We start from the raw sequence: 27,432 nt of genomic DNA, 5'->3' as shown, positions 1-27,432 counted from the left end.
AAAAATGGATTAAGAAAATGGTCATATAATCACAATGCTGAAATGATATAGAACCATTAGAAAGTCTTATTTACCAAAAAGTTTTCAAATCATAAAGTGCTTTTTTTTAAACATTTTTATTGGAGTATAATTGCTTTACAATGGTGTGTTACTTCCTGCTTTATAACAAAGAGAATCAGCTACACATACACATATAACCCCATATCTCCTCCCTCTTGCGTCTCCCCCCATCCTTTCTATTCCACCCCTCTAGGTGGTCAGAAAGCAACGAGCTGCTCTCCCTGTGCTTTGCAGCTGCTTCCCACTAGCTATCTGTTTTACATTTGGTAGTGTATATATGTCCATGCCACTGTCTCACTTCGTCCCAGCTTACCCTTCCCCCTCCCCGTGTCCTCAAGTCCATTCTCTACGAAAGTGCTTTTTTTAAGGGGAAAAAAAGCAAGCTCTAAAATCTTACACATAATAAATTTATAGTTATGTTAAAATTCTTGGCAAGTAAAGACTAGAAAAAATTGTATATCAGTATGCTACCAGTGGCTGTCTTTGGATAGTGGGGTTATACGAAATTTTTTTCCTTTCTAGTTTTCTGTGTCCTCCACATTTTTAGCAAGGCCTACTTCTTTAATAATGGAGAAGACAACTTTTATTTAAATGTAGCCATATCACCCTCACTGATTGACATTTTTGAAATCAGTGGTCTTCTAACTTTTTTGATCAAGCCTCTCTGTTGGTAAAGTAAGTTGACCACATATCCCAGTATAGGCATATTTATTTATAAATTATATGCATTTGTAATTCTACCAGATATTTCATGTATATCATAAAACATACAAAAATAACTTTAAAAGTATGAGATAAAAAACAAAAACATAAATAGATGTTTCAACATTTCTTTTTCCCCACACCCCAGTAGATGAAGAGTCTTGCCCTCCCTACTTTGGAGATCAGTAGTCCCTAGAATAAAATAAATAAGTTTCTTTGAAGGCAAATTTACTTATTTATAAACCCAGTGCCTACTTAGTGTTTAGAGTATAGTGGATTTTCCAAAAAATTAGTTGAATGATTGAATGTTTATGTAAAACAAAATGAGCAAATTATGGAGGACAGAAAATATAATATTTGGGTGAAGTTATAGAGGGGCTGGTTTGGGACAAAGGGTTCTTCCTCCAGGGGAATAATGAATGAGAGGCCTTGGAAATTCTTACTTTTGTATCTTGACATATTTGAAGAGTTTTTATTAATGTATATGAATTTAGTTATTTGAGTAATCTCAATTCCAGCTGTTATTAATAAATGAGTTGTAAGCAGCATTTTTGCTAAATTTGATTATGTAAGTAAAATCTGAGACATTATTGAACTAAAAATATACAGAAAATTTTACATTGTTAATTCATCTGTATTTACTTTTGCAGAAGTGATTGACATACTATTTGATCATAAAGAGTCAACACATGAGATTGGAAAATATTAAATGAGGAGTCAGAATAAGTTAGTCTGTTTTTTATGTCACAGTCTTTTGAAAAGCCTTCAGTTTTTTCATCTGAAAATGAGGGAGTGAGATAATTGATTTCTAATACTTCATTTAAAAATTCTACAATCTTATCATGTTAGTTAGATTGTACCTCCTTAACCTCAATAATATTTAGGAATAATTGTGAATGATACACTATGTTATGTGTTTTTGTAAATTGTGATGCTCAGTAATACTTAAATTGTATGATCTCCACAGCACAGTTGTTAAGAGCTTGTGCATCCAGAATCACCCAGGGAGACTGTTAAAAACATGTATATGTATTTCCCAGCCCTACTCCCTCTAAAGATTCAGCTTCAGTATATCATTTTTGAAATGCTTCTTTATCCTTTTTCTACTTCTACATTTCTTTAACTGTAAAAGAAACACATGCTCATTGTGGGTGATTTAGAAAATATATAAAGAAGAAAGAAAGGAGGGGGAACCTCATAATTTCATCACTTAAAGCAAACCTTGTTAATATTTTAGTATATTTTCTTTACTTTTTTTCTTCTGTAGTTTTTTTATGGATGCTTTTATATTTTATGTACAATTTCCCACTTTTATTTCTCACTCAGAAGTATTTTACAGCATCATTTAAAACACTTCTCAAGCATCATTTTAAAGTTTGTATACTCTTTTGTCCTAGACATTAATTGCTTAGTATCAAGTGAAGTATAGTTATCATCATTACTGCCCCATCATCATCATCCTTATTTTTATCCTTATTTTACCAAGTGAGCCAGTAGGTTCAGGGAGTTTTATATGAATTGTCCAAGATTATATACCCCTACCCCCACCCCAAATGGCATGAAATGACCACAGGATCTCAGGTGTTGTGACTGTAGACCTTTTACTCTTTCACGTCACTACAATATGTATATAAACATTAAGCATTTTCATTAATTTGTTCACTCAGTGAATATTGATTTTGTGTCAATGTATTAGCGATACAATGTACAAATGTGGATAATATTAATAATGGCTAATACTTAGTGAACTCTTCGTGGTCCCAGTTACTATTGATTGTGCTTTGTATCAGTTCACTTAATGAAGACTCACAACCGTATGATATAGGTTACTTTCATTAGTTCCATTTTATAGATGAGGAAATTGAGGCACAGAGTTTAAGTAACAGTAAGTGATAAAGCTGGGAATTAAACCTAGCAGATCTGGTCCAGAGTCTACCCTCTTAATCTAGAGTGTAGATTAAACTTGCCTCAGAGTTCACAAAATAAGATAAATTAATAAGAGGAGCTTTTTTTTAAATATATAAATTTATTTATTTATTTTTGGCTGCCTTGGATCTTCGTTGCTGCACGCAGGCTTTCTCTAGTTGCAGCAAGCGGGGTCTACTCTTCATTGTGGTGCGCGGGCTTCTCATCGCGGTGGCTTCTTTTGTTGTGGAGCACAGGCTGTAGGCGTGCGGGCTTCAGTAGTTGTGGCGCACGGTCGTAGTTGTTCCGCAGCATATGGGATCTTCACTGACCAGGGCTCGAACCCGTGGCCCCTACATTGGCAGGCGGATTCTTTTTTTTTTTTTTTGCGGTACACGGGCCTCTCACTGTTGTGGCCTCTCCCGTTGCGGAGCACAGTCTCCGGACGCACAAGCTCAGTGGCCATGGCTCACGGGCCCAGCCGCTCCGTGGCATGTGGGATCTTCCCGGACCGGGGCACGAACCCATGTCCCCTGCATCGACAGGCGGGCTCTCAACCACTGCGCCACCAGGGAAGCCCTAGCAGGCGGATTCTTAACCACTGCGCCACCAGGGACGTTCCAAGAGGAGCTTTCAGTATGCAGTACTTATCAAACACCTATTTGTGAAAACACCTTTATGAAGGCTAAATTACAAGGCTAGAATAAATAGTCAAATTTATTCAATATTAGTTTGTTTAATAGACTAATTAAACTAGAATCTAGTTCTAGTTTTTTTCTATTTGTCTCTAATCTCAAAGCTATTTTGTATGCTTGAATGATGTGATTAAAGTTCTGTAAGTTGAGTTTTTGTGATTTTATTTTTAGTTGCAGTTTTATTGATGCCTTAGATTAAATATAGTTAGAGTGAGTTTCTAATTTCCTCTGATTTTTTAAGTGAGTAAACATGGTTTTGTTCAAAAATTATTACTGAAGATCTAAAAAGTGAGCACCTACCTTTGTTTGCTATAGAAAGTAGGTCCTTAAAAAGGAAGATGATAAATTCCATTAAGTGTAGGCTGTCTATGTAGAAGTTTAATACTTACGTAAAAGATTGTTACTAATTGTCCAGATGCGGGTGAGGTTTGGACTTACTTTGAATCCCAGCACCTGATAGAGCAGTGGAATTCTCAAGTATGAGTTTAGAGTCTGGGGTTTTGGTACTGACCCTTGGTCAGGTCATTTGACAGCTTTGCGTTCTTCTACTGTTGTTGTTTTAACTATTAAATCAGAATTATACAGCTTTTGCTCCTTTCTCAGAGTGTTGTTATGTGGAACAAATAAGATAGGATAGTACTCTGAAAAAATAAGGAACACTGAACTAGTTCAAAGCACTACCATATTATTGTTATTGTTGTTCATAGAAAAGGCTTCTAGACTACAGGTTTGGTTTTCTGGTGAAATTGTAATTCTGAGGTTAAATCCAATTACATTTATCGTGACGTGTCTGTTCACATGGTACTGTTGTAATAGGATTTTGTTATGTTCAATATTGCTTGAAATGTTGCCTAAGTAGAGGGCTTATATTTGCAAAGGATTTGAACTTTGATATGCGACTGTGACTGTTGATAAAAAATAGTGATTGTATTGGAAATTTCATTGTACTAATGAATTTACAATAAAAAATGTATATAGTTCATAATTATAATATACTAACTGAGCCTTAATATTTTTGCTTAAGTGAGCTCTTGGTGTTTATTATTTTTAAAGCAGCATTTCCTAAAGTGTATTCCTTATAATATTAATTTAACAAACTAGTCGTTGTTACCATTTCAAAAGAGGGGTTTATGTTGCCAAATAAATTTGAGAAACATTGAATTAAGTTAAACAGGTTTCTTTATATGAGAACCTCTTAAGGCTGGTGAAATGCATTGTTTCCCCAAATTGTTTGAAACAGTTTTGCAAAGCATGTCCTGGCACTGGTGTTCCACAGAGCTTATTTTGCTTTAACTTAAGATAATTTGAATATAGCAAGAAATTATACCCAAATTTATTTAAAATATCTAGAGTGAATTCAGTCTTATTAAAATAACAATTCTTATCACAGATTTCAAAGTGTTAATTATTTAAGCAATGTCTCTTCTCTTAATTTGTAGGTACGAAAAAAGGACCAGATCAATATTGAAACAAAGAACAAAACTGTTCGTTTTATTGGAGAACTCACTAAGTTTAAGATGTTCACAAAAAATGATACACTGCATTGTTTGAAGGTTAGTAGTGAATCATTGGAAATATTTTTTAATAGACACATCTAAAGTTTTAATGCTTCAGTTTGTAAGTGCTGGGAAATGATGTAATTAAGAAATATTTGATTAATCTATAGGAAGACAAAAGGAGTAAAAAGGAACAATAAACAGATGAGCAAAATAGAGAACAAATAATAAGATGGTAGACACAAATAGAACTATAACAGTAATTACATGAAATGTAGAAGGACAAAGTACATTAAGTAAAAGCCTTAAGAATATAAGACTTGATTAAAACAACATTATATGCTGACTGCAAGGAAGATACCCTTAAATATTAACACCAGGAAGCCTAAAATAAAAAGATGGGGGAAATATACCATGGAAGCACTAAAAATAAATAAATAAATAAAAGCACCTGGTTTTATTATTATCAGACAAAGTAGGCTTTAAGGCATGAAGCATTATTAGAAATAAAGAAGCATAGTTCATAATGATGATGAGGTCCTTTTAATAGGAAAGTGTGTTACCTTCCTGAATCAGTATGCATCCAGTACTGTATTTTTAGAATACATAAAGCAAAAAATCGACAAGGAAAGAGAAATAAATCCATAATTACAGTGAGAGACTTGAAAACACCTTTTAGTAGCTGAAAGCATAGGCAGACAACATTAGTAAGTATATTCAGGATTGAACAACCTTAATCTAATTGACACTATACCCAACAGGATCAGAATTTATAATCTCTTCAAATGCACATGGATGATTCACCAAAATCAACCAAAAAGAAAGTCTCAGCAAGTTCAAAAAATTGAAATTATTCAGATTATGTTTTTTTGTCCACAATAGAATTAAGGTAGAAATTCATTAGTAACTAACTAGTTATGTGTGGTAAAGCTGATGCAGCACAGATGAAATAATTCTTCTACATTTGGAATTGGTCATTACTAACAATAACAAATTTTTAATCAAGTTAATTTCTTTGAGATATCACTAGGTATGTCACACAAAATGGGTCTCATGGGTTCAAATACATTTGGAAAACCCTGAGTTAAACACGTTTCTTTACTGCATGATTTCTTAAGAGTATTTAAAATATTAATAATCATTGTAAATATTCAAGGGGTTAAGTCTCCTAAACCTACTTGGAGCATTTCAGGAGACTACAAAGTACATTTGGGGAACTTTGGACAGCATTTTAAGAGAGGTTTGAAAGTTTTTTCAACGCTGTCATTGAAAGGAATCATGCCATGAACAACTTAGACATATTAGTATATTTCTTTGTATTAATTACTGATGTATATAGGAAGAATATACATTTATTTGACACAGGTTCATTTCTGTACATTTGTTTTAAGGAAATAATCATAAACGTGCGCAAATTTATCTGCAAGAATGTTTGTCACACCATTGTTTATAGTAGCAAAAAATTGTAAACAATTTGGATGTCCCATAAATAAGAATCAGTTAAGTTTTAGTATAGTTCATATTATAAGTACTATGCACCCTTTAAATCATGCCATAGAAGGATAATAAAGACGTGGAAAAATACTCATGTTAGCCCAGAAAAACCAAATTATTAAATGATATGTGTAAATCTTTTTTGGCTTAGAAAATATGCACAGAAAAATATTGGGGGGATAAATAGTAAAATGTGGTAATGTGTTTGTAAATTTCATACAGTAAGGCTTTTGTTGTAAGAAGTTTAAAGGTAAATGTCATATAAACCAAAACCAAAAAGCTATTTAGAAAATATTAGCTATGTATGTGGCATTTGCTTAAATATATAGCATCTCCTGATAAATATAAAATGGGCTTTGATAGATTAGTTTTCATATATCTATCTAAAAGGAATGACATTAAGTATCCTGAAGTTTTTAGATAAAATTTTATGGCCTAACACAAAGATACCCAGTGATGAAGCTTGGCATCTAAAGTAGACTAGGTTATTTTTTTTTAGTTGATTTACAATATTGTGTTTAGCTTTTCTTCTTTTTACAGTGACATTTTAAAACTTGTTGCACACATTAGGTGTATAATGTTTTCTTTCTCTAATAGGATTGAATTGTTATCTTTGTGGTTTTTCATCATTATTATTTTTACAGATGCTTCTATCAGACTTTTCCCATCACCATATTGAAATGGCATGTACCCTACTAGAAACATGTGGAAGATTTCTTTTCAGATCTCCAGAATCTCACCTGAGGACCAGTGTACTTTTGGTAAGGGCTTGAGGATCCTAGCAAGAGGTTGAGGTTCTTGATTTACTCCAGGAGTTAAAAATTTTGACCAGTGCCTTTTATCTTGCTCTGCCATTTAAACACTTCTACCTAAACTAGAACTCCAGCCGTTCCTGGAGAGCTGTAGGAATTTTTCTCATTTGACTGCCAGTGAGTTCACACTATTGTAAAGGGAGATTAAATTCAGCCCCAGATAACTTTTTACAAGTGATGGAGAGGAGCAGGTACTCTAAATACTATTGTGTTAGAGCCCTCTTTGTGGATGTTCTTGATACATCTTTACTGTGCCATAAGCACATAAATTATAAAGCTTAAATTTTTTAAATTGGAAAACATAAAACATAAGCTTGAAAAATTAACATGGGGGGAGAAGATATTTCTTAAGTTAATTAGGATGCCAGCATGGCCATCAAGTTTATTAAGCAATTAAGTTAGTATGCTTATTGGTAATACCCATGCATTCGACTGCAGCCTTTGCAAGGGAGAGAGTGTGGTGGGGGAGGGTGTCAGTGTTAGCCCTGGTTTAGGACTCCCCAGGAATAGACTGTCATTACATCAGTGTTGCTTTTAGGGACGTGTTGATTGTGTCTTTTTCTCTAGGTGTGTTATTTTTTTAGAATCTAGTTGTAAGCTTGAATATTTCTCTGGCAATATTTAAAATGAAAAAAACATGGGAATTTATTTCTAGTGAACAAAAATACTAATGTGAAGGCCATCACCTGGAGTTTATTTCCACATTCTCTCTAGGCTTATTCATATAATAGTCATTCCAAGTTCAAATTTTTATTGTAACACAGAAAAAAATCTTCCTCCTCTTTGGCTCAAGCTGGTAAGGTTAAATGAGACCTGCATATGAAAATGTAATAGAGATGCCAAGAAAGCTTAGGTTTTAAAAATGTCTATATTTTATTTGTAATATTGAACCCTCTATGTTTACTTTTTGCTAGGGAAAGTTTACTAGTTGTGGTGGTGTGGATACTTATGCCATTGATGGAAACCAGAGTTCTTCCTGCCCGACTGGTTTTCTTCGCTCAGCGGATCTTTCTCCCTCTTGTAGCGAAAGCAGCTAGCCTTTATCATTGATTGTCTTGCTTTCTGGATAGGAGCCTTGTTTATCATATAATGCTTTTGGGGCTCCTCCTATGTGTTAGGCACTGAACTCAGTTCTGCAGGGATGTTATGGCTGGTTGGGGGTGGTTAGTACAAAGAAATGAAACATAGTTGCCATCCTCAAAGTGGTCCATATCTAGTGCTAATTCCAGTGTAGCATTTTAAGTGCTTTAACAGAGAGAGGTATGCAGAGGATTTTATGGGCTCATGGAGGGAGTACTTAAACCAGACTGAATGAGTCAGGAGACATCTTCCCTAACAGCTTCCCAGTGTTTATTGAGTCTGACTCTTCTGTCAGACCCTTGGGATATAAAAGTGAAAAAGATAGTTCCTGCCCTCATGGAATTTGTAGTCTAATAACCCAGACAGATGGACGGTTGGAACACAGGGAGGGGGATGCAATATAATACTGTGGGTTAGCATAGGGTATTATGTGTATAGATAGAAGAGGCGCTTAATCTAGTCTTGGTATGTCAGGAAAGGTTTCCTGGAAAAAATGGTGTTTATTTTAGAGACTCACCTGAGTCTCAGAGGCAGAGAAGAGAGACACACTGAGTCAAGAGGCTGCAGGTAAGACTGGAGACATAGGCACAGCCCCGAGTATGAGCACTGTGCTAAGGAACGAGGGTTTTCCCCCTGTGGTAGAGAGTAGCTATTGAAGGATGTTAAGCAGGGAGGATAGGTATGATCAGATTTATGGTTTTAGGAAGGTCGGTGTGGAGGAGATAACTGAGGTGGCTGAGGCCAGAGGTAGACAGAACAGTGAAACGGCTGTTTTCAAAACCTACGGGGAAAACAATGAAGAAATGGTAAGGATGGGGGAGTGGGGAATAATAATTGGCTGTATGAAGAATTTTAGGAAGCAGAACTGATGAGATGTGATGGTGAGATACTAGGGACGAGGAAGGGAAAGCGCCCTCAGATAAGACCCCGTATTCCAGCATGAGCATCTGAGCGGGTGATGGTGCCAGTCACAGAGATGAGGGAGGAGGAGGAGTGAGGAGGAGGAGGGTTTGGTTTGAAGCGCAAATGCTTGCGGGATAATCTAAAATGTACCCGTATTTGTTTGGGAACACACATAACCTTTTAACTGGTTTGCATTTAAAATTATTCTTGGCTGATGTTAAAAGTAGTTTGGTGTGGGGACTTCCCCGGGTGGTCCAGTGCTTGAGACTTCTCCTTCCTATGCAGGGGGTGTGGGTTCCATCCCTGGTGGGGGAGCTAAGATCTCACATGCCTGGAGGCCAAAAACAACCAAAACATAAAACAGAAGCAACATTGTAACAAATTCAGTAAAGACTTTAAAATTGGTCCACATCAAAAAAGAAAAAAGAAAGTAGTTTGGTATGTGTGTTGGGGGAGAAGGTTCTAAAGTGGTCTACATAACAGGTTGAAACTAGTCTTGATTTAAAACTGTTATGTATGTACAAATGAAAAGTTAAGTGTTGCGTTATGTTTTGTTCAAAGAACTTACAGGGTGAGGTCATTATCTCTAGCTCTGTTAAACATGGAACTGTTCTCTCTGTCTGGAAGAGTCAGCATTTAATAAGCATTTACAAATTATAAAATAGATGTCAGGAGAGGAGCTAGGCTACAACGTGTATACTTTAGCAGATTAATAGACAAGAGAAACAGTTGTGAAACTTGGTATACCCGTAATTGAACTTATGAAAGAGCAGAATTTCCCCCAGTATACAATGGTTTTACGTGTATAGGAAGGCAGACCATGGGAAAGATTTGAATGTGTTTTAAAAAATTCATTCATTACTTTGTATATTAGTAAACATTAATTGCAAGCCTCCCATGTGCTAGGCCAGGCACTGTTTTAGATGCTGGGTTTACATCAGTGAACATGCTGCAGCCCCTGCCCTCCCTGAGCTTGCAGACACAGCCTTCTTTCCAAAGCCTGAAGTCTTGCCTCCACCCGCCACCACCTGCCACCCCAGTCCAGACACCTGCTTGAAGCTCTTCAGTGCTTTCCCTCTACAGGCTTCAAATCCAGCATTGTTACTACGGTCGGTCTGCAGAATCTGGTCTCACCGAGCCTCTCCTCACTCCTTAGAACTGATCTCACGCCATTCCATGCTGGCGCCACGCTGGCCTTCATGTAGTTCCTGTAACTGATCCTTCTCTCCTCATTGCCTCTCGTCTTGCTGTTGCGTCTGCCTCAGGTGCTCTCTCTGTGTCTCTTCTCAACCTTTTGTCGTCCTTCAGAGCACAACTCAAATGTCACTTTTGCAGAGAGGCCATCCCTAGCCCACCCTGACTAAAGTGGGCTCTCATTACTCTCCATCTTAGGGCCTTGTTATTTTCCTTCATAACACTATTCACAATTAGTATTTAAAAGGTTGCTAGTTTATTTGTTGGCTTGTTTATTCTGTCTTCCTATGCCAACTCTTAGGCTTCATGAAGGTAGGAGCCATGTCCGTCTTGTTCACTGGTGACTTCAGTACCTAGCGTAGTGCCTGGCACATAGTAAGTGCCAAGTAAAATGTTAAATGGCTGAATAAATTCAGTAATCTTAATACTTAGTGTGGTGCTGTTTTTAGAACTAGGAGTACTGTTTGAAGATCTTCAGCTGATCAGTCTTTGGTTCTCAACTGGCATCTGGTGGGTAGAGGTGAAGGTTGCTGCACAGAACACCCTCCCCCCACACACCCAGACAAAGACTATCTAGTCCAAAACGTCCGTAGTGCTGAGGTTGAGGATCCTGAAGTAGATGATGATTGACTGCTTTTAATCACCTCCTGGAGCTGATGCTGAGGGCTCTGAACAAGTTGTGAAACTGGGGGCTTTTAGTTTCCTTGTCTGTAGAGACATGTCAGATTTACCTAGTACAACATTGGATGGCACAAGCTCTCAGAATAAGGTTATTCTCAGCTGTTGTGTGTGGAACAGCCAGAGGCATTCACCCCTTTATTTATATTGTTGGTCCTTAATTTCAGTCACTTGTATATAAGCCTTGTTTTACGTAGAGTTCATATAGTTTGGCAGAGTTATAAGTCAAGTTATATTTGTAGCAGAGTTCTCTTGAGTATTTTATTGGACAAGGCATAAGACCAAGCAGTTATGGACTAATTTGTTCTAAAAACATGATTAGTGATATAACAATTAGTATGCTTGCATGCTCTTAGAAATACCTAGTAATTGTTTTCTCCCTTTTCTAGCCCTTTATCTTGAAATCTTATCACTGAGAGTAGAACTTTAGTTGGGAAGAAAGAAACCTTAGAATGAAAGTATTTTGACTAGACTTTTTATTTTAGGAACAAATGATGAGAAAGAAACAAGCGATGCATCTCGATGCAAGATATGTCACAATGGTGGAGAATGCATATTACTACTGCAACCCACCTCCAGCTGAAAAAACAGTGAAAAAGAAACGTCCTCCTCTCCAGGAATATGTCCGGAAACTTTTGTACAAGGATCTCTCCAAGGTTACCACTGAGAAGGTAAATCTTAATGAAATCATAGAACAGTAGTCAACTTGAGATTTGTGGTAGTGCTAAGGTTATATAACATTCAACCAAATTAATTCTTTTTCGTCCTGATGATAATAGTACTGATTGCAGTGCACTTTCCTTCTAGCCCTGCACCAAATTGTTTTAGGTCAGGGACATATATTTCAGTTTTCCTAGATCAGCTTGTTTATCAATTGCTTCAGTGCCCCACAAAGTATAGATAGGAAATGTAAGTAGTTTGCATTATTCACATTTTGTAAATGGAGAAATTGAAGCAGAATTGTTAAAGTCCCAGCAGTGGAGTTTAGGAGAGGTAGGATTAAATCCCAAGTTCCATTATGATTGATTCCATACAAGTCATCATAATAAGGAATTCATACGATGATACATAATGTATGGGACATATGTTTTATTTTCCTTTTATGATAGTAACTTCTTATTCTAATTAAAATGGTAATTCTTCTAAATTTGATGTTGATGCTGTGTGTATATTTGAAACTATTACTTTGTCTCTGATGTTCTGTAATGAATTTGCCTTTAAATATTTTGCTTTCAGTACAGGGGTTCTTAACCTTAAGTAGGCTTTAAGAGGCCCATGATCCTCTGGAACTTAATGATATTGAATCTCTGGGCCTGTCTGTATTTTTCCGGAAGAGGGTCTATAGCTTTCTTTAGATTCTCAGTAGGGGTCAATTTCCAGAAAAGGTTAAGAACCACCGGCCTGTTACCTTAATTATTGTAGTTACCTTGTTAGAACCTTCACTTTTAAGTGAGACATGTTGAGTAAACATTTTTTGGTCAACTCTACAAGTTGAAACAACATGGTATGGAACTTTTTTCAGGAAAAAAAATTGAAGCAAATTAACTTCTGGACAGAGGAAACCTATGGGGAGGATAAGAGGCATGGAATAATACATGTGTCATGGGTGGGCAGGGTAGAAGGTGATGACGAATGAGCGCAACTTTGAAAATTGAAGCCACCTTCAGGGATCCAGAGACAGTAGTTGTTTAAGACAACAGGATTTGAAAGCTGTTTTAGAATTGGCTAAAAGTTTGTAAAGTATGGAATGCTTATGCATTTGAGATGACATTAACATTTCCATTGAAGCTGATATGAGAACATATTTAGTGCTTGAAAGGTGGACTGTGGATATAGAGTAGAGATGAAAGGACTACTTTACATTCTGCCTACAGTATCCATTTTCTTTCAGAATAAAAATGGAAAGAACTTGATGATGACTAGAGCTCTGCTGATTATCTCATTACCAGTAGAGATTTTGAAAGCAATAGCTAACTTTTATGGGGTGCTTGTAATGCGCCAGACACGTTCCTACGTACTTCACGCACTTTAACTTGTCTAACCCTTAGACCAGACTTATGGAGTAAGTGCCTATCATCCCCCCTTTACATGCAAGGAAACTGTGTGATGTCAGTCTTGATGTTGTGTCCTCCATCTTTTTTTTTTTTTTAAGATTTTTTTGATGTGGACCATTTTTTTTTTTAAGTCTTTATTGAATTTGTTACAATATTGCTTCTGTTTTATGTTTTGGTTTTTTGGCCTCGAGGCATGTGGGATCTTAGCTCCCTGTCCAGTGATCGAACCTGTACCCCATGCACTGGAAGGCAGAGTCTTAACCACTGGACCACCAGGGAAGTCCTGTGTCCTCCATCTTAAGGGATCTTTTAACCAGTTGACCTTGGGTTTATTTCCTTATTGGAAATTTTTCATTTATAAAAAGAAGTGTCTGAGGTTATTTACATCAAATGATGCACAAAAGAAAACATTATTTTTGTTAAATCTTGGGTATTTCTTTCAGTGACCTGAGTATGAGTGTATACTGTTAGCTTGATTGAAGTCCTGGAAACTCTAGGAAATTTAAGGGCATTATGGAAAGATAAAGGGAAAATGTGAATAAATTTTACCAATAATTAGAAAAATCTTATTTTTCCTATCTCTAAAGTTGAAGAGGCTGATAGAGAATCTCTAGAGCATTTTCCGTTTCAAAAGTTCTGTGACTGTACAATCATAATAAAATATTTGTATTATAGGGTATTTTGGATTACTTAGTGCTTATCTTAGTAATTTAAACAAAATTCTCTTCATTTAGGTTTTGAGACAGATGCGAAAGTTGCCTTGGCAGGACCAAGAAGTGAAAGACTATGTGATTTGTTGTATGATAAACATCTGGAATGTGAAATATAACAGCATTCATTGTGTAGCCAACCTCTTAGCAGGACTAGTGCTCTACCAGGAGGATGTTGGAATCCATGTTGTGGATGGAGTTTTAGAAGATATTCGATTAGGAATGGAGGTAACAAAGACCTGCAGCAAATTGGAATCTGTGGACAATTTAGACAGCCTTTAAGTCCTATTATTGAAAAATAAGGATTTGAAAACCCTCTTTTCCCCATATGGTGTCATTTACTATTACTTTTTTGAAGATAATGATTTCTTAATAAACCCTGTTGTGTTAGATTTCCTAGTCTTCTCTCAGGCTAATGCTGAAGTATTTTTTGCCTTTTCTTCAAGTCCAGTTAAGCTTATTTTAGAAGAGTATAGTAAATTTTTATTATTTCCTGGTTACTATTGGCATTCACGTTATAGGAATTCATAAATTTATTAATTAGGAGAATTGGTAATCATTTGATAAGAATTTCTGTAAGAATTTCCCTCTTTCTATATGCTTGTTGTTTCCTTAATTCACGGATTTCAGAGAAAATAAGTTACAGAGGGCTGATAGGGAGAATTACATTTTAACTGTTTCATAAACTATTAATTCATTTAACAATAGCTTAATATTAAATTTAATACTTAACATGTTCTTTTTATTAAAACATTTTAAAGGTAGACATTTCTTAGAGAGAGATAAAGGACGCCCAGAAGTGACTACTGATTAGAAAAGAACCCATTATTTATTCTCTGTTCAGTGAGTGATGTTGTCAAGTGACATAGGGGAATTTTACCTCTTCTCAAACACATTGCTATTCTTTAATGGAAATCTGCTTTTTTTTCTTCCCCCTTTAGGTTAATCAACCTAAATTTAATCAGAGACGTATCAGCAGTGCCAAGTTCTTAGGGGAACTTTATAATTACCGAATGGTGGAATCCGCTGTTATTTTTAGAACTCTTTATTCTTTTACTTCATTTGGTGTTAACCCTGATGGCTCTCCAAGTTCACTGGACCCTCCCGAGCACCTTTTCAGGATTAGACTAGTGTGCACTATTTTGGATACCTGTGGCCAGTACTTTGACAGAGGTTCTAGTAAACGAAAACTCGATTGCTTCCTTGTGTATTTTCAGGTACATAAATTGAAATAAGCAGTTTGGCATCATTTAATGCATTGCTTGTGTTATAAAAATATTAGAGAAGAAACCCTGTAGCATTCATATATGATGTATAAGGTATATTCATAGTTAGGTGAGATTTATTCTTCTTGCAAGTATGCTTAGCTTTAGACGTTTTAAAATAACATGATGGGGATTTCCCTGGCGGTCCAGTGGTTAAGACTCTGTGCTTCCTGCAGGGGGCACAGGTTCGATCCCTGGTCAGGGAACTAAGATCCTGCATGCCACACGGCATGGCCAAAAAAAAGAAAGAAAAATTTTAAAAATATATATATGATGAATTCTATCATAAATATTCTGATTACATTTTAAGTTTTATAATTGATGATTGATCATTAATTTTGGGAATTATTTTGGTGCTTTTATAAATTTGGTTTAGTAAGTTTAATAAGTTTGGTTTAGTAAGTTTAATAAGTTTATAAATTTGGTGTAGTATGGATTATTTTGTATTTGGTACGTAATTCATGAATCAAATTACTTGTAATATTTATGCATTTGATAATATTCTCACTCATCTGTGTTCTGGTTTTATATCTAAAATTCTTGTTTCTAAATTTAAAAAAAAACCCATCATTAACATTGAAAGAAATATTTGTTCATTCATTGCTAAACTCTTGGGTTGTGCTTTCCATATCTTAAGTTACTTATGTAAACTGGTGATTTAGAGCAAGTACAGTATAAATTAAATTCAGATACAAATACAGAGACAGTTCTGCAGCTTCTATACAGTTCATGTTCCAGAAGTTAGCTGTAGCTTGGTTGTCTGGAACCTAATCATTATTTCCCATCAAATACAATGTTATAAGTACTGATTAGGGGGAATAGCTCACTATCGAATTCTCCAGACGTTACTGAAATAAAGTACCAATGGTACCATTCAGTTCTATTTGATCATTCCTTTCTATCTAAGCTGTTATGTTGTTTTTGTTTACCCATTGACAAAGAAAATAAATTTAAAACTACAAATTTGAGGTGTCAAAAAATACATCCACATAGTAGCTGATGTTAAGTGGGGGTAACTACTCTTGGGGAAGAGCTGTTTGTAACTTTCTCCTATTACATTATCTTTGCATTAGAGGGTAACTTGTTACTCTCTTGTTTTCTGAATTGATGAGCCAAAAATGGGGAAGGTGTGTTGAAGATTTGACTCAGATTCTCTGTTCCATGTAAGAAATGCCTTAAGTTGGACTGCCTGTATTTAAAACCAAAGTTTTGCTGCAGAATATCAGTGATCCCTATCAGTGTCCAAAGCAGGATCCCTTTCAGAAGAGTGTTATTATTTGCACTCACTCTAACATCACTGGCAGAGAGAAAAGAGCCACTCAGAAATATTCAGGAGTAGAAAGAGACAAAAGTATTTTCCACATTGATTAATAGCAGGAATGTGTAGCAGGGATATACTTAGGGCACGGGAGTAAGAAGTGAGTGAGGCCTGGGAGATGCAGCCAGTGTGTGCTGCCTGTAACACAGTGTCCAGTTACATATTGGAAGGCAGATAGAAAGGCTCACTTGCAGCAGTGCTTCTAAACTTCAGTGTGTACACACATCACCTGGCTATATTGTTAAGATGCACACTGTGATTCAGTTGGCCTAGGGTAGGGGACGTCTCAGATTCTGTATGTCTAATAAGCTCTGAGTTCCCACACTTTGAGTAGCGAAGACCTAGAAGAAACTGGACAGGAAGATTAAACACCCAGAGGAACACCTGTTTATATACAAGTAAATTCATGGGTTGTGCTTTTTAGTTAAACTTGAGAATTACAAGTACAAAATAGAATGAAGGAGCCAAGCCAGGAGACGAGGGAAAATATCTAAATGGTGCCATATACACAGTAGATGTTCAATAAATGCTTGTTGATTACTGATTTTTATATATTCAAAAACCCTATCTTCAAATACTTTGACTCTTTAAAAAAAAATCAAAGCAGGTAGAATAGAGAAAATAATTATAATTTATCAAAACCGTTGCCTTGAATTTGGTTGTTTTTGTAAAATTAAATATTTAAGCCCTATTTGGGATTTGGGAGTGGAGTTTCTGCCTGGTTTCAGTACCTGAAAATTTATTTGCTGTTTTATTTATTTATAATTTTTCCTTGCCTTTAAAAAAAGATTATGACAGTTACAATAAAAAATATATTTAAATTAAAGTCACCAGATGGCTTAGGAACTATATACATGGAGGGAAATAAATGTGTTAGGATCATTGCTGTTGACCATTAATAAAAATGGTAGGTGTCTTGTACAACTCTTTAGTTGTTATAACTAGGTGATGTCACGATACAGATTATTTTAAATATTTTGTTATTAATTTCTTATAGCTAAATTTATTTTTCATTTGTTATCAGCGTTATGTTTGGTGGAAGAAAAGTTTGGAGGTTTGGACAAAAGACCATCCATTTCCTATTGACATAGATTACATGATCAGTGACACACTAGAACTGCTAAGACCAAAGATCAAACTCTGTAATTCTCTGGAAGAATCCATCAGGCAGGTACACGACTTGGAACAAGAATTCTTAATAAAACTAGGTAAGCAATTAATTACAGAGAGAAAATAAAGATGGTATTTGGCAGATCGTTTCTAGAATTTGCTTTATAATGTTTTCAGTTAGCGTTTACTTTTGTATACTTTCTGTTTTTTGATGTTGAGTGTTATATAATAGTGTTAGGTAAGACCTGGCTGACTTATTTCTTGATTTCATTAAATAATCCCAAATTGGAGGAAAACAGTCATGTAAAACTTGAAGCAAATAATAATGATGGAAAAAATATAATCCTGTCAGCCTCTCTTAATTTTAGAATTTTTGGTTGCTAATTTAAAACCTACTTTTGATTAAAGCATCTCATATACAGTATATATTTTCAATAACACTATTTCCTAAGACAGTGCAGGCTTGACACTATATAAGGGGAGTGCCAGTTAGAAGTTTGAAACTATACTACCAAATTTTAGATCCTAGTCACTGGGGGAGCTGTCTCTGTTTCTAAAGACTAGAGAACATGTGAGAAACGTGCTACAGGGGGATTGGTCACTTTACTTTCTCAGTATTCTTCTGCGATTGTTCTGGAAGAAGAGGTAGCATTTGAATGGCTCCCCTAAAGGACTGTAGGAGCCGACCAGCCTTGCCAGTGGAAATAACTGGAACAGGGTGGGGCCTTACCAGTCTGGTATGCTTGCTGATAGTTCTTAGCATGTTGTATTGTAGTCATTTCAAAGTGACATATAGTTTCAGCCTATGAAGCTAGTATTTTATTAGGAGATTATTTATTAGGAGACCCTTACCTTGACCAGTTATACTAATTGTATACATTTACTATGTTGCATATCTGAAAAACCACTTTTCATGGCAAAGGCATTGGTGATCCTTTTCCTTTAAGACTCTTTTTTCATATTACATCCAGCATATTAATAGGGTTTCTCTCTCCAAGGTAAATCCTGTTTTGGAGAATTCGATTGCTGTTATCTATTTGAGCATTATTTGAAAGGTGCTACTGATTATGCAACTATTCACTTTTCCTAATTCTCAACCCATAAAGGCGTATGTGATTCTTTTTGTTCTTTGAACTTTGTCCCAAGTTATCTACTTTCTTTTCCTTTTCAGATTTCTAATTGTATAAAATGATCGTTTCAAGTAGAGTGTTTATTTATCTACGTACTTATTTCATTTATTTTATATGCTTTGAAATCGTCTTAGCCTTGTTTCCCAAAGACTTTCATGAATGGCTCTCTCTGTATAGTGGGCATGAGGAAATACTAGTTGGATACCCAGTTTGGTAGCAGTAAAGAAAGCAGTATGCTTTATCCTTTATCGAGCAAAGAGTTAAATTAAAGGACTTCGGGCTTCTTTTGAGGAGTCTGTCCTTGTTTAGAATACGGAAAGGAAAAAAATAGGTCACCATTTGCCAGTGCAACTCTAAGGATGGTGGCAACTAGAATCAATATGCTCCCAAGTCGTCCCATTTTCCTTCTGTTTTAGAGTCTAAATATCATAGAGAAGATATACATGAATAAATCTATATTAAATCTGTTTCTTGTTGGTAAACCATAAGATAATATAGCATCTTGCTTTTGGTAGTTTTTTGTTTTCAAGCACTTGCAAATTCATTATCATTTCAATCTTATAGCTACCCAATGCTAACTTAATAGTTAGCATTTTCTTATATTTTAAAAACCATTTTAATATTATTAAAAGTAATGAAGTGTTCATGGCAGAAATTTTGAAAAATGCCAAGAAGACAGAAATCACTGATATTTCATATGCACGGAGAATCATCAAAATGTTAACATTTTGATATATATTCTTCTATTTAAAAAATATTTATTCACGTGTTTGCAGTTCTATAACTGAATTTTTTTTCTAATATATTATGAAATTTCTTCCTGACATGAAATACTTTTCTAAATATTTAATTTTTTACAAAACTGGCTATTTTCCTTTGTATGAATATGTTAATTCTGTTGTTTGACACATTATTTCTAATCTTGCACCCCTGTAAATAACATTATTATGTTACTTTTGTGTGTATCTTGGTTTTCTCAGGATAGAGAGAATTATTGGCTCTAAGACACACCTTTTTTTTTTTTAACATCTTCATTGGAGTATAATTGCTTTACAATGGTGTGTTAGTTTCTGCTTTATAACAAAGTGAATCAGTTATACATATACATATGTTCCCATATCTCTTCCCTCTTGCATCTCCCTCCCTCCCACCCTCCCTATCCCACCCCTCTCGGTGGTCACAAAGCATGGAGCTGATCTCCCTGTGCTATGTGGCTGCTTCCCACTAGCTATCTATTTTATGTTTGGTAGTGTATATATGTCCATGCCACTCTCTCACTTTGTCATAGCTTACCCTTCCCCCTCCCCATTTCCTCAAGTCCATTCTCTAGTAAGACACACTTTAAGAACAAAACCAAAATGGTAATAGGCAATGTAATTTAATTCTGGTTTGGAAGTTCTAGATTATATTATAATATTATAAAAGGAACAGAAATGGGAAGAATAAAAGTGAAAAAAGAAAAGTCATATGAATAAATTACTTATAAAACAGAAGAGTGTATTTCATAAATTAAAAATAAAATCAGTAGAATAAAATAAAAGCCCAGAAGTTGCCCCAATTAAATACAAAACAATTTAGTGTATGACGAAATAGGAATCTTAAAAATAGGATAAGAACAACAGGTGAGCATTTAGGGGGAAAATTGATATAAAGCCACATCTTATGTCATCAAACTCCAGATGGATTGAGGAGTTAAATATTTATTTTCTAAAAGTTAAAAATAGATCTGATCATCAGATATTTGGAGAGGTGGTAATTTTCCTAAATTTTAAAATGATGCAAGAAAGCACACATATGTTGGCAGATTTGGGTGTTTAAAACTTTTGTGCGATGAAAGAAATAACTAAGATTGAAGTGAAAATAGTTTCTGTGCCAGGTTATTATCACTTACATAAAGAACACAGGCAAATTGATACACAACAGATAGATGAACATAACATAATCAAATGAGGGAGGGCAGGGAAGACTTGGTATTTTTATTGAATACTTCCAGTTTGCCAAAATTAAAGTGGAAGGTAATGTTGTTCATATTTGACAAGTGAGTTATGTAAAGCCCAAATCAAAATACTAGGTTAACAATCGAGCCAGAATTCAAAGACTGCTCTTTCTGACATATTAAGTATGTGGGGAAAATGCTCAGCATGTCTAGTGAGCAGAGAAATACAAATGAAAACCATTTGAAAGGGAGTATCACAATTATTACTCTGTCTGTTATGAGCAGGAAAACTGAGGCACCAAGCAGCTCAAATTCAAGAGAACAGTATTTGATTTTGGTCCCCAAGTACACTTAATTCTGACCCACATTTTAAATATTTTACTGTCTAGATTTTACGTTTTATTAACCGTATGTCCTTTGTACATTTTTATCTGCATTGTTTATTTTAGATTGACAGTGTCCTAGAGGTCAGCAACTGAACGGTTTATTATACAGCTTAGCAAATGCAAAATATATTTATAAACTGCTTTTGAAACTAACTTGCAATGCAAATGAAAATATGTTAGAAATAGTAGGATTTTCCTTACAAATTAGATGTACGGCTATCAAAACAAAGCTACTTATCCATTAGAGTTCTTCCCGTGACACGTATTTTAAAGTGGCTATAAAAAAGGTATAATGGTATATTAGGCCATGTGAGTTTATCAGCCCTGTGATATTTTTATTGAGAGTGCTTAGATTTATATAGTCCTGACTTTTAATTTTTTGCCTTTGATAACATAAAAGCCCAATATATTGCTTCTGAAATTCCAAATAAATAAATAAATAAATAAAATAGTAAGTTAATGGTATCTCAATCTGACATAGCAGTTTTTCCCCTCAGTATTATTTTTCTTTTAAAACAGATCTCTCTGAGCTTTATCCATCTTTTCTCAATTTTTTTTTTTTTAAATTTCCAAACTTGAATGTACCTACTTTCATCACTCTGTACATTGGTGTTTTTGTCAGTTCTTAATTGGTTAGACTTAAGACACTGGAGTAATTTTTTGTTTTTGTTGGTTGTGTTAGTTATTCAAACTTTCTGGGCTTCAGTATACCTCATAAAATGAAAGGGTTAAATCACATCGTCACTAAAGTTTCTGTCTGCTCTAATTGTCTAAGATTCTGTGAATAAACAAGTATTTACTAAACACCTACTGTGTATTTATCAATATATGGCCTCTAATGAGTTTTGAATATATAAAAAAAGATTTTTGTTCTCAAGGCTCTTATAATCTGATGTAACATGTATTGAAATCATTAGAAAAACCATTACATGGTGTATCTTTAAATGTAAAGTGCTGTGATCAGTTCTCCAAGTGCTTTAGAGTAAGTAGGAGGAAAAGTAGTACTCAGTGAGTTTATGCAGGAAGTGAAACTTAGACTGAATTTGAAGAATGTATAGGATTTGAAAGTGCATATTGAACGATATTCTCTATGGAGAAGCAATTTGATGATCACGAACGCAAGGTAGTGTACTTTGTGACACAGAAGAGTCTACCCCAACTACAGGAAAAGGCTTGATTAGGACTAGGGAGCGTGGGGAAAAGTCGGATCAGATGAGACCATGGTATGTGCATCTTGAAAGTAGAGAGTAGTTTGGAACTCAAATGACAATAAAAAAGAATTGACTAGGCAGCAAAATGTGGATGAACATGAGGAGGAGGAAGGAGATTCAAGCCAGGGAATTCCCTTTGGAGGAACACGCTGTTACTGAAGGAAAAAACAAGCTCTTTGGTGACACAGCTGTTAGATGTGTCACCATATAGCTTTGCCTCTTTCCCTCAGTCTTAATTTGCAGACATTCAAATTGATAGTCAAATGTGACTTCTCCATTAAAGCGATGTAATTTTATTATATCATTGAGTTTTTAGAGATTCTTGAAATATCATTTGATAAAAAGTGTGACCAAGGTTGCATTGTATGTGGCTGAAGCTGCACCTTATGTGCTGCTACTGTTTGCCTTTGTTCATCTGAGACTGAGATAAACAGTTTGAAGCTCTGAGAAAGGGAAAAAAAAATTTTTTTTTTTGGCTAGTGGTTAAGAAATGTATCAGTGCTCCTTTGTTGAAATAAAGATCTAATTAAGTTTTTTAAATGGTTCTCAAAATAGTTTTAAATTCTGTTCTTATTTTATTCTGAGAACATGGCTATTGAATTATCTTAATACATACTTTAAGTGGTGTAATACTCACTGTCGAAAACTTGCCTTTATCTTTTTTTTTTATGTCTTTTTCTACTTTCTCCTCACTTCAAGGCCTAGTAAATGACAAAGACTCAAAAGATTCTATGACAGAAGGAGAAAATCTTGAAGAGGATGAAGAAGAAGAAGAAGGAGGAGCTGAAACAGAGGAACAATCTGGAAATGAAAGTGAAGTGAATGAGCCAGAGGAAGAGGTGATGACTTTTATTTATAGCAAAATAGGTACATTTGTAAGAGTATTTTGATTATATGAGCCAATATTTTCTTTAATGTATAAAATAAGATCTCCTCTTTAGTTTTATTAGAGTACATGTAACTAGTAGTATATGTCTATTATAAAACTGCTGGATTAATTAAGAGTTTTTTTTTTTTACAAGTAAGAAAATACTGATCATAGGATTTTAAAAAATTACCATTTTTTTAGAGCAGTTTTAGGTTCACAGCAAAATTAAGGGGAAGATACAGAGATTTCCCATATGTCACCTGCTCGTACCTACTCACACAACCTTCCCCCATTGTCAACATCCCCCACCAAAGTGGTACATTTGTTACAACTGATGAACCTTATAGCAACACATCGTGATCACCCTAAGTCCATTATTTACATTACAGTTGACTCTTGGTGTTGTACTTTGTATGGGTTTAGGTAAAAGTATAATGACATGTATCCATCATTATGGTTAGGATTTTTATTTAATAAGCAATTTGAAGACAAAAAATTGTTTGATCTGCTATGTTTCTTTTTAAAAAATTTTATTTATTTAATTATGGCTGCGTTGGGTCTTTGTTGCTGTGCGCAGGTTTTCTCTAGTTGCAGCGAGCGGGGGCTACTCTTTGTTGCGGTGCGCGGGCTTCTCGTTGCGGTGGCTTCTCTTGTTGTGGAGCATGGGCTCTAGGCACACGGGCTTCAGTAGTTGTGGCTTGCGGGCTCTAGGGCGCAGGCCCAGTAGTTGTGGCGCACGGGCTTAGTTGCTCCGTGGCATGTGGGATCTTCCTGGACCAGGGCTCGAACCCGTGTCCCCTGCATTGGCAGACAGATTCTTAACCACTGCGCCACTGGGAAAGTCCCGATCTGCTATGCATCTTAATCTCACTTTTGTTTTTTTGGCCACACCGTGCAGCATGTGAGATCTAAGTTCCCCAACCAGGGATTGAACCTGTGCCCCCTGTGGTGGGAGCACAGAGTCTTAACCACTGGGTCACCAGGAAGTACCCTTAATCTCACTTTTGAGTGTGGACTTTTTAACCTATAGATTTTATGAAAAAATTATGGACTAGATGTTAATAACTTTGCTTTTTCCCAGATCTGATAGTATAGGAAATCTGAAAATCATCATGTACCATAATCATCAGCGTGCCCTTTTGTTTTTACAACTCTGTTAGGACAAACCATATGAAATGACTGTTCTACCATTTCGGACCTACCAAAATGTCATTTTCACATATGATTCAACCTAATAGTCTTAATTCGTTCCTTTTTTCTTCTAAAGCTGCTTAAGTTTTAAAAATTCCACCTAAAACAATAGAGTATCTGGGGTTTGCTTCATAACCTGGAAGTAGACTGGGCAATGAGTTAGGGATATACAAGAAGCTATAACCTGACCATTAGTTAATAATTGTTCAGTTGTGTAATGGGTAAGGGTTCCTTATGCTATTCTGTCTACATTAATATATATTTAAATTAGAAAGTTAAGAAAATGAAAAGCAGGATGAATAAGAATAACAATAAAATACTGATGAATATAAAATTTAAACCATGGAATTAGCACTTTTTCACTTTGTAAGCTTATAATTATGATATCATGTGTATGGTTTCTTTGTGACTCTTGGGTTCTAAAAGCATTTAGGAGAGTGTGATAATTTAGAAGTGTGATTTTAATTAAATATTTTAAAAGTTTAAATTTATAATCAATATTTAAATGTTTTGTGGAAATTGGATTTATTAAATTTTTAAGTTTTGATTTACTTGAGTAAATAGAATACAAATGTTTAGAGGATATGGGTTGTTTAATGTATAAAGGAATGTAAATTATTTAAGGCATTCATAAGAGAGATTCATAAACTGGATTTTTAAAAAGCTTCATTTAGTGTGAAAGAAAAATGACCCAAAGGGACTTCCCTAGTGGCTCAGTGGTTAAGAATCCGCCTGCCAGTGCAGGGGACATGGGTTTGAGCCCTGGTCCGGGAAGATCCCACATGCCGAGGAGCAACTAAGCCCATGCGCCCCAACTACTGAGCCTGTGCTCTAGAGCCCGCGAGCCGGAACTGCTGAGCCCGTGCTCTAGAGCCCGCGAGCCAGAACTGCTGAGCCCGCATGCCACAACTACTGAAGCCCATGTGCCTAGAGCCTGTGCTCTGCAACAAGGGACGCCACTGCAATGAGAAGCCTGTGCACCATAACGCTCACTGCAACTAGTGAAAGTCCACGCGCAGCAATGAAGCCCCAACACAGCCAAAAATAAATAAATTAATTAATTTTGAAAAATGACCAATAATTTAAGGTAATTAAGATTTTCTATAGTTAGAAGTAGAAATCCCTGTCTTTTTTTTTTTTTTTAGCCCTGAAGGTCTGTAGCTATTAATGAACATTTCGTATGATTTGACTGCATAGCAAGTAGCTTTGCTGTTAGTTAAAAATGAATTATTGTGTAAAAGGCAGCATAAATAATAATGTATGGTTTTTATAATTGGTTAGCATTTATAGGCAGTAGAAATACACCTTTGTGTTGTTATTTTGCTACCACTTTTTCCCCCCGTTTTATTGAGATATAATTGATATAACATTGTATTAGTTTAAGGTGTACATATAACATAATGATTTGATATATATATATATATATAGAGAGAGAGAGAGAGAGAGAGAGAGGGAGAGAGAGGGAGAGAAATGATTACCGTAATAAGCTTAGTTAACATCCATCACCTCATATAGTTATAAATGTTTCTTTTCTGTGTGTGATGAGAACTTTTAAGATTTACTCTTAGCAAATTTCAAATATACAATACAGTATTGCCAGCACTTTCTCTTTCCAACCTGACCACTCCCCTAAAGTAGATATAAATAAATTGATAAAAATTTAGAACTGGAATATGTTTCTATAATTGATTTCTATGTAAGAGATGGACATTGTTATATTCCTTTTTTTAAAAAAGAAAAATAATTAATTCTTGGCCTTGTTGCATCTTCGTTGCTACATGCAGGCTTTCTCTAGTTGTGGCGAGCGAGGGCTACTCTTTGTTGCAGTGTGTGGGCTTCTCATTACAGTGGCTTCTCTTGTGGAGCATGGGCTGTAGGCATGTGGGCTTCAGTAGTTGTGGCACACGGGCTCAGTAGTTGTGACACATGGGCTTAGTTGCTCTGCGGCATGTGGGATCTTCCCAGACCAGGGCTCGAACCCGTGTCCCTGCACTGGCAGGCAGATTCTTAACCACTGCGCCACCAGGGAAGTCCCTATATTGCTTTTTTAAAAAATGAGTTTGTCGTAGAAACATTCAATTATATAATTTAAATTGGCTTATTAAGTACTTTATAACAACAAAAGGAAATGAGAGAGTATTTCCATTTTGTGTTTTTAGACTAATCTTATGGCTGTCTTTGCATTTTGCTACTGCACTAATTAGATAAAGAATCTAATAAATTAAACATCCTCAGTAAATATGACATTAAAGAGTGGCTCATTTTCCTATAAATTTCTCATTTGAATAGTTGTATTATATTTTCTCCTCTAAACGCATTTTCTCCTTTTCAGAAGTGAACTTTATAATTTTTAAAATTGTATCATTTTAACTATTTCTTTTCCAGTTGCAAAGTGGATATTATACATAATATATGTGTGTTTCCTAAGTGGAAAAACAAAATGTTCAATAGGATGACTCATGAGCCTTGTCTGGGAGGAGAATTGAAAGGAATCGTTGGTTTACTTTAAGGAAATGGAGTTGGAATTGTTTGTTCTCCCACCCGAGACCATCCTTTCCCACCAGTACCCTCCAAACATAGGGAGAACTTTTTTTTTTTTTTTTTTTTTTTTTGTGGTATGCGGGCCTCTCACTGTTGTGGCCTCTCCCGTTGCGGAGCACAGGCTCCGGACGCGCAGGCTCAGCGGCCATGGCTCACGGGCCCAGCCGCTCCGCGGCATGTGGGATCTTCCCGGACCGAGACACGAACCCGTGTCCCCTGCATCGGCAGGCGGACTCTCAACCACTGCGCCACCAGGGAAGCCCACATTTTTAAAGAGAGAAGATGGGTCGATTATAAAGTAGTAAGAACAATGTAGGATATTCTGTAAATATTTGCCTCGACTGAGAAAGAACAGGGCTGGAGTGGAACTCTTCAGGAAAGTTGTACTCTTCTTTTCCAGCTTGGTCCACAACTCTTCCAAGCTCCATATGGCCTTTTGAAGTTATTCTTAGCACGTAACAACCAGAATATTTTCTTCTCAGTATCAGCTGGGTAAATTAAAAGTAACTTTAAAGATGAAGTAAATGTTCTGCTGCTAAAATTCTAATTTTCTGCAGCATTTTAGAGAAAGTACAAGATTTATTATTGTAATAGCAATAATATTTATTGAGCATGGTCATTGTGTTCATATTACCATTTCTCTTGGCACCCTATGAATTAGGTGATAAATAAGGCACAGATACGTTAATTATT

General features: G+C 35.6%; 1 protein-coding gene across 3 annotated transcripts in view; it reads left to right on the top strand.

Moving 5' to 3' along the window:
• Window positions 1-27,432, top strand: part of UPF2 (UPF2 regulator of nonsense mediated mRNA decay) — a gene marked incomplete at its 3' end in the record, with an annotated part of 212,002 nt that overhangs the window by 51,375 nt on the left and 133,195 nt on the right. For all 3 annotated transcript variants that reach the window (XM_082647666.1, XM_082647667.1, XM_082647668.1), the window contains exons 10-16: window positions 4,802-4,915; window positions 6,997-7,113; window positions 11,505-11,690; window positions 13,808-14,011; window positions 14,725-15,000; window positions 17,391-17,574; window positions 22,839-22,978. In XM_082647666.1, coding sequence (XP_082503792.1) covers window positions 4,802-4,915; window positions 6,997-7,113; window positions 11,505-11,690; window positions 13,808-14,011; window positions 14,725-15,000; window positions 17,391-17,574; window positions 22,839-22,978 — 1,221 coding nt within the window. The remainder of the gene's footprint in view (window positions 1-4,801; window positions 4,916-6,996; window positions 7,114-11,504; window positions 11,691-13,807; window positions 14,012-14,724; window positions 15,001-17,390; window positions 17,575-22,838; window positions 22,979-27,432) is intronic.

Source organism: Grampus griseus (genome assembly GCF_964374135.1).
Source record: "Grampus griseus genome assembly, chromosome: 2".
NCBI classification, from domain to species: Eukaryota; Metazoa; Chordata; class Mammalia; order Artiodactyla; family Delphinidae; genus Grampus; species Grampus griseus.
The sequence above is the reverse complement of the archived record's forward strand: the minus strand, read 5'-3'. Positions and strand labels throughout refer to the sequence as shown.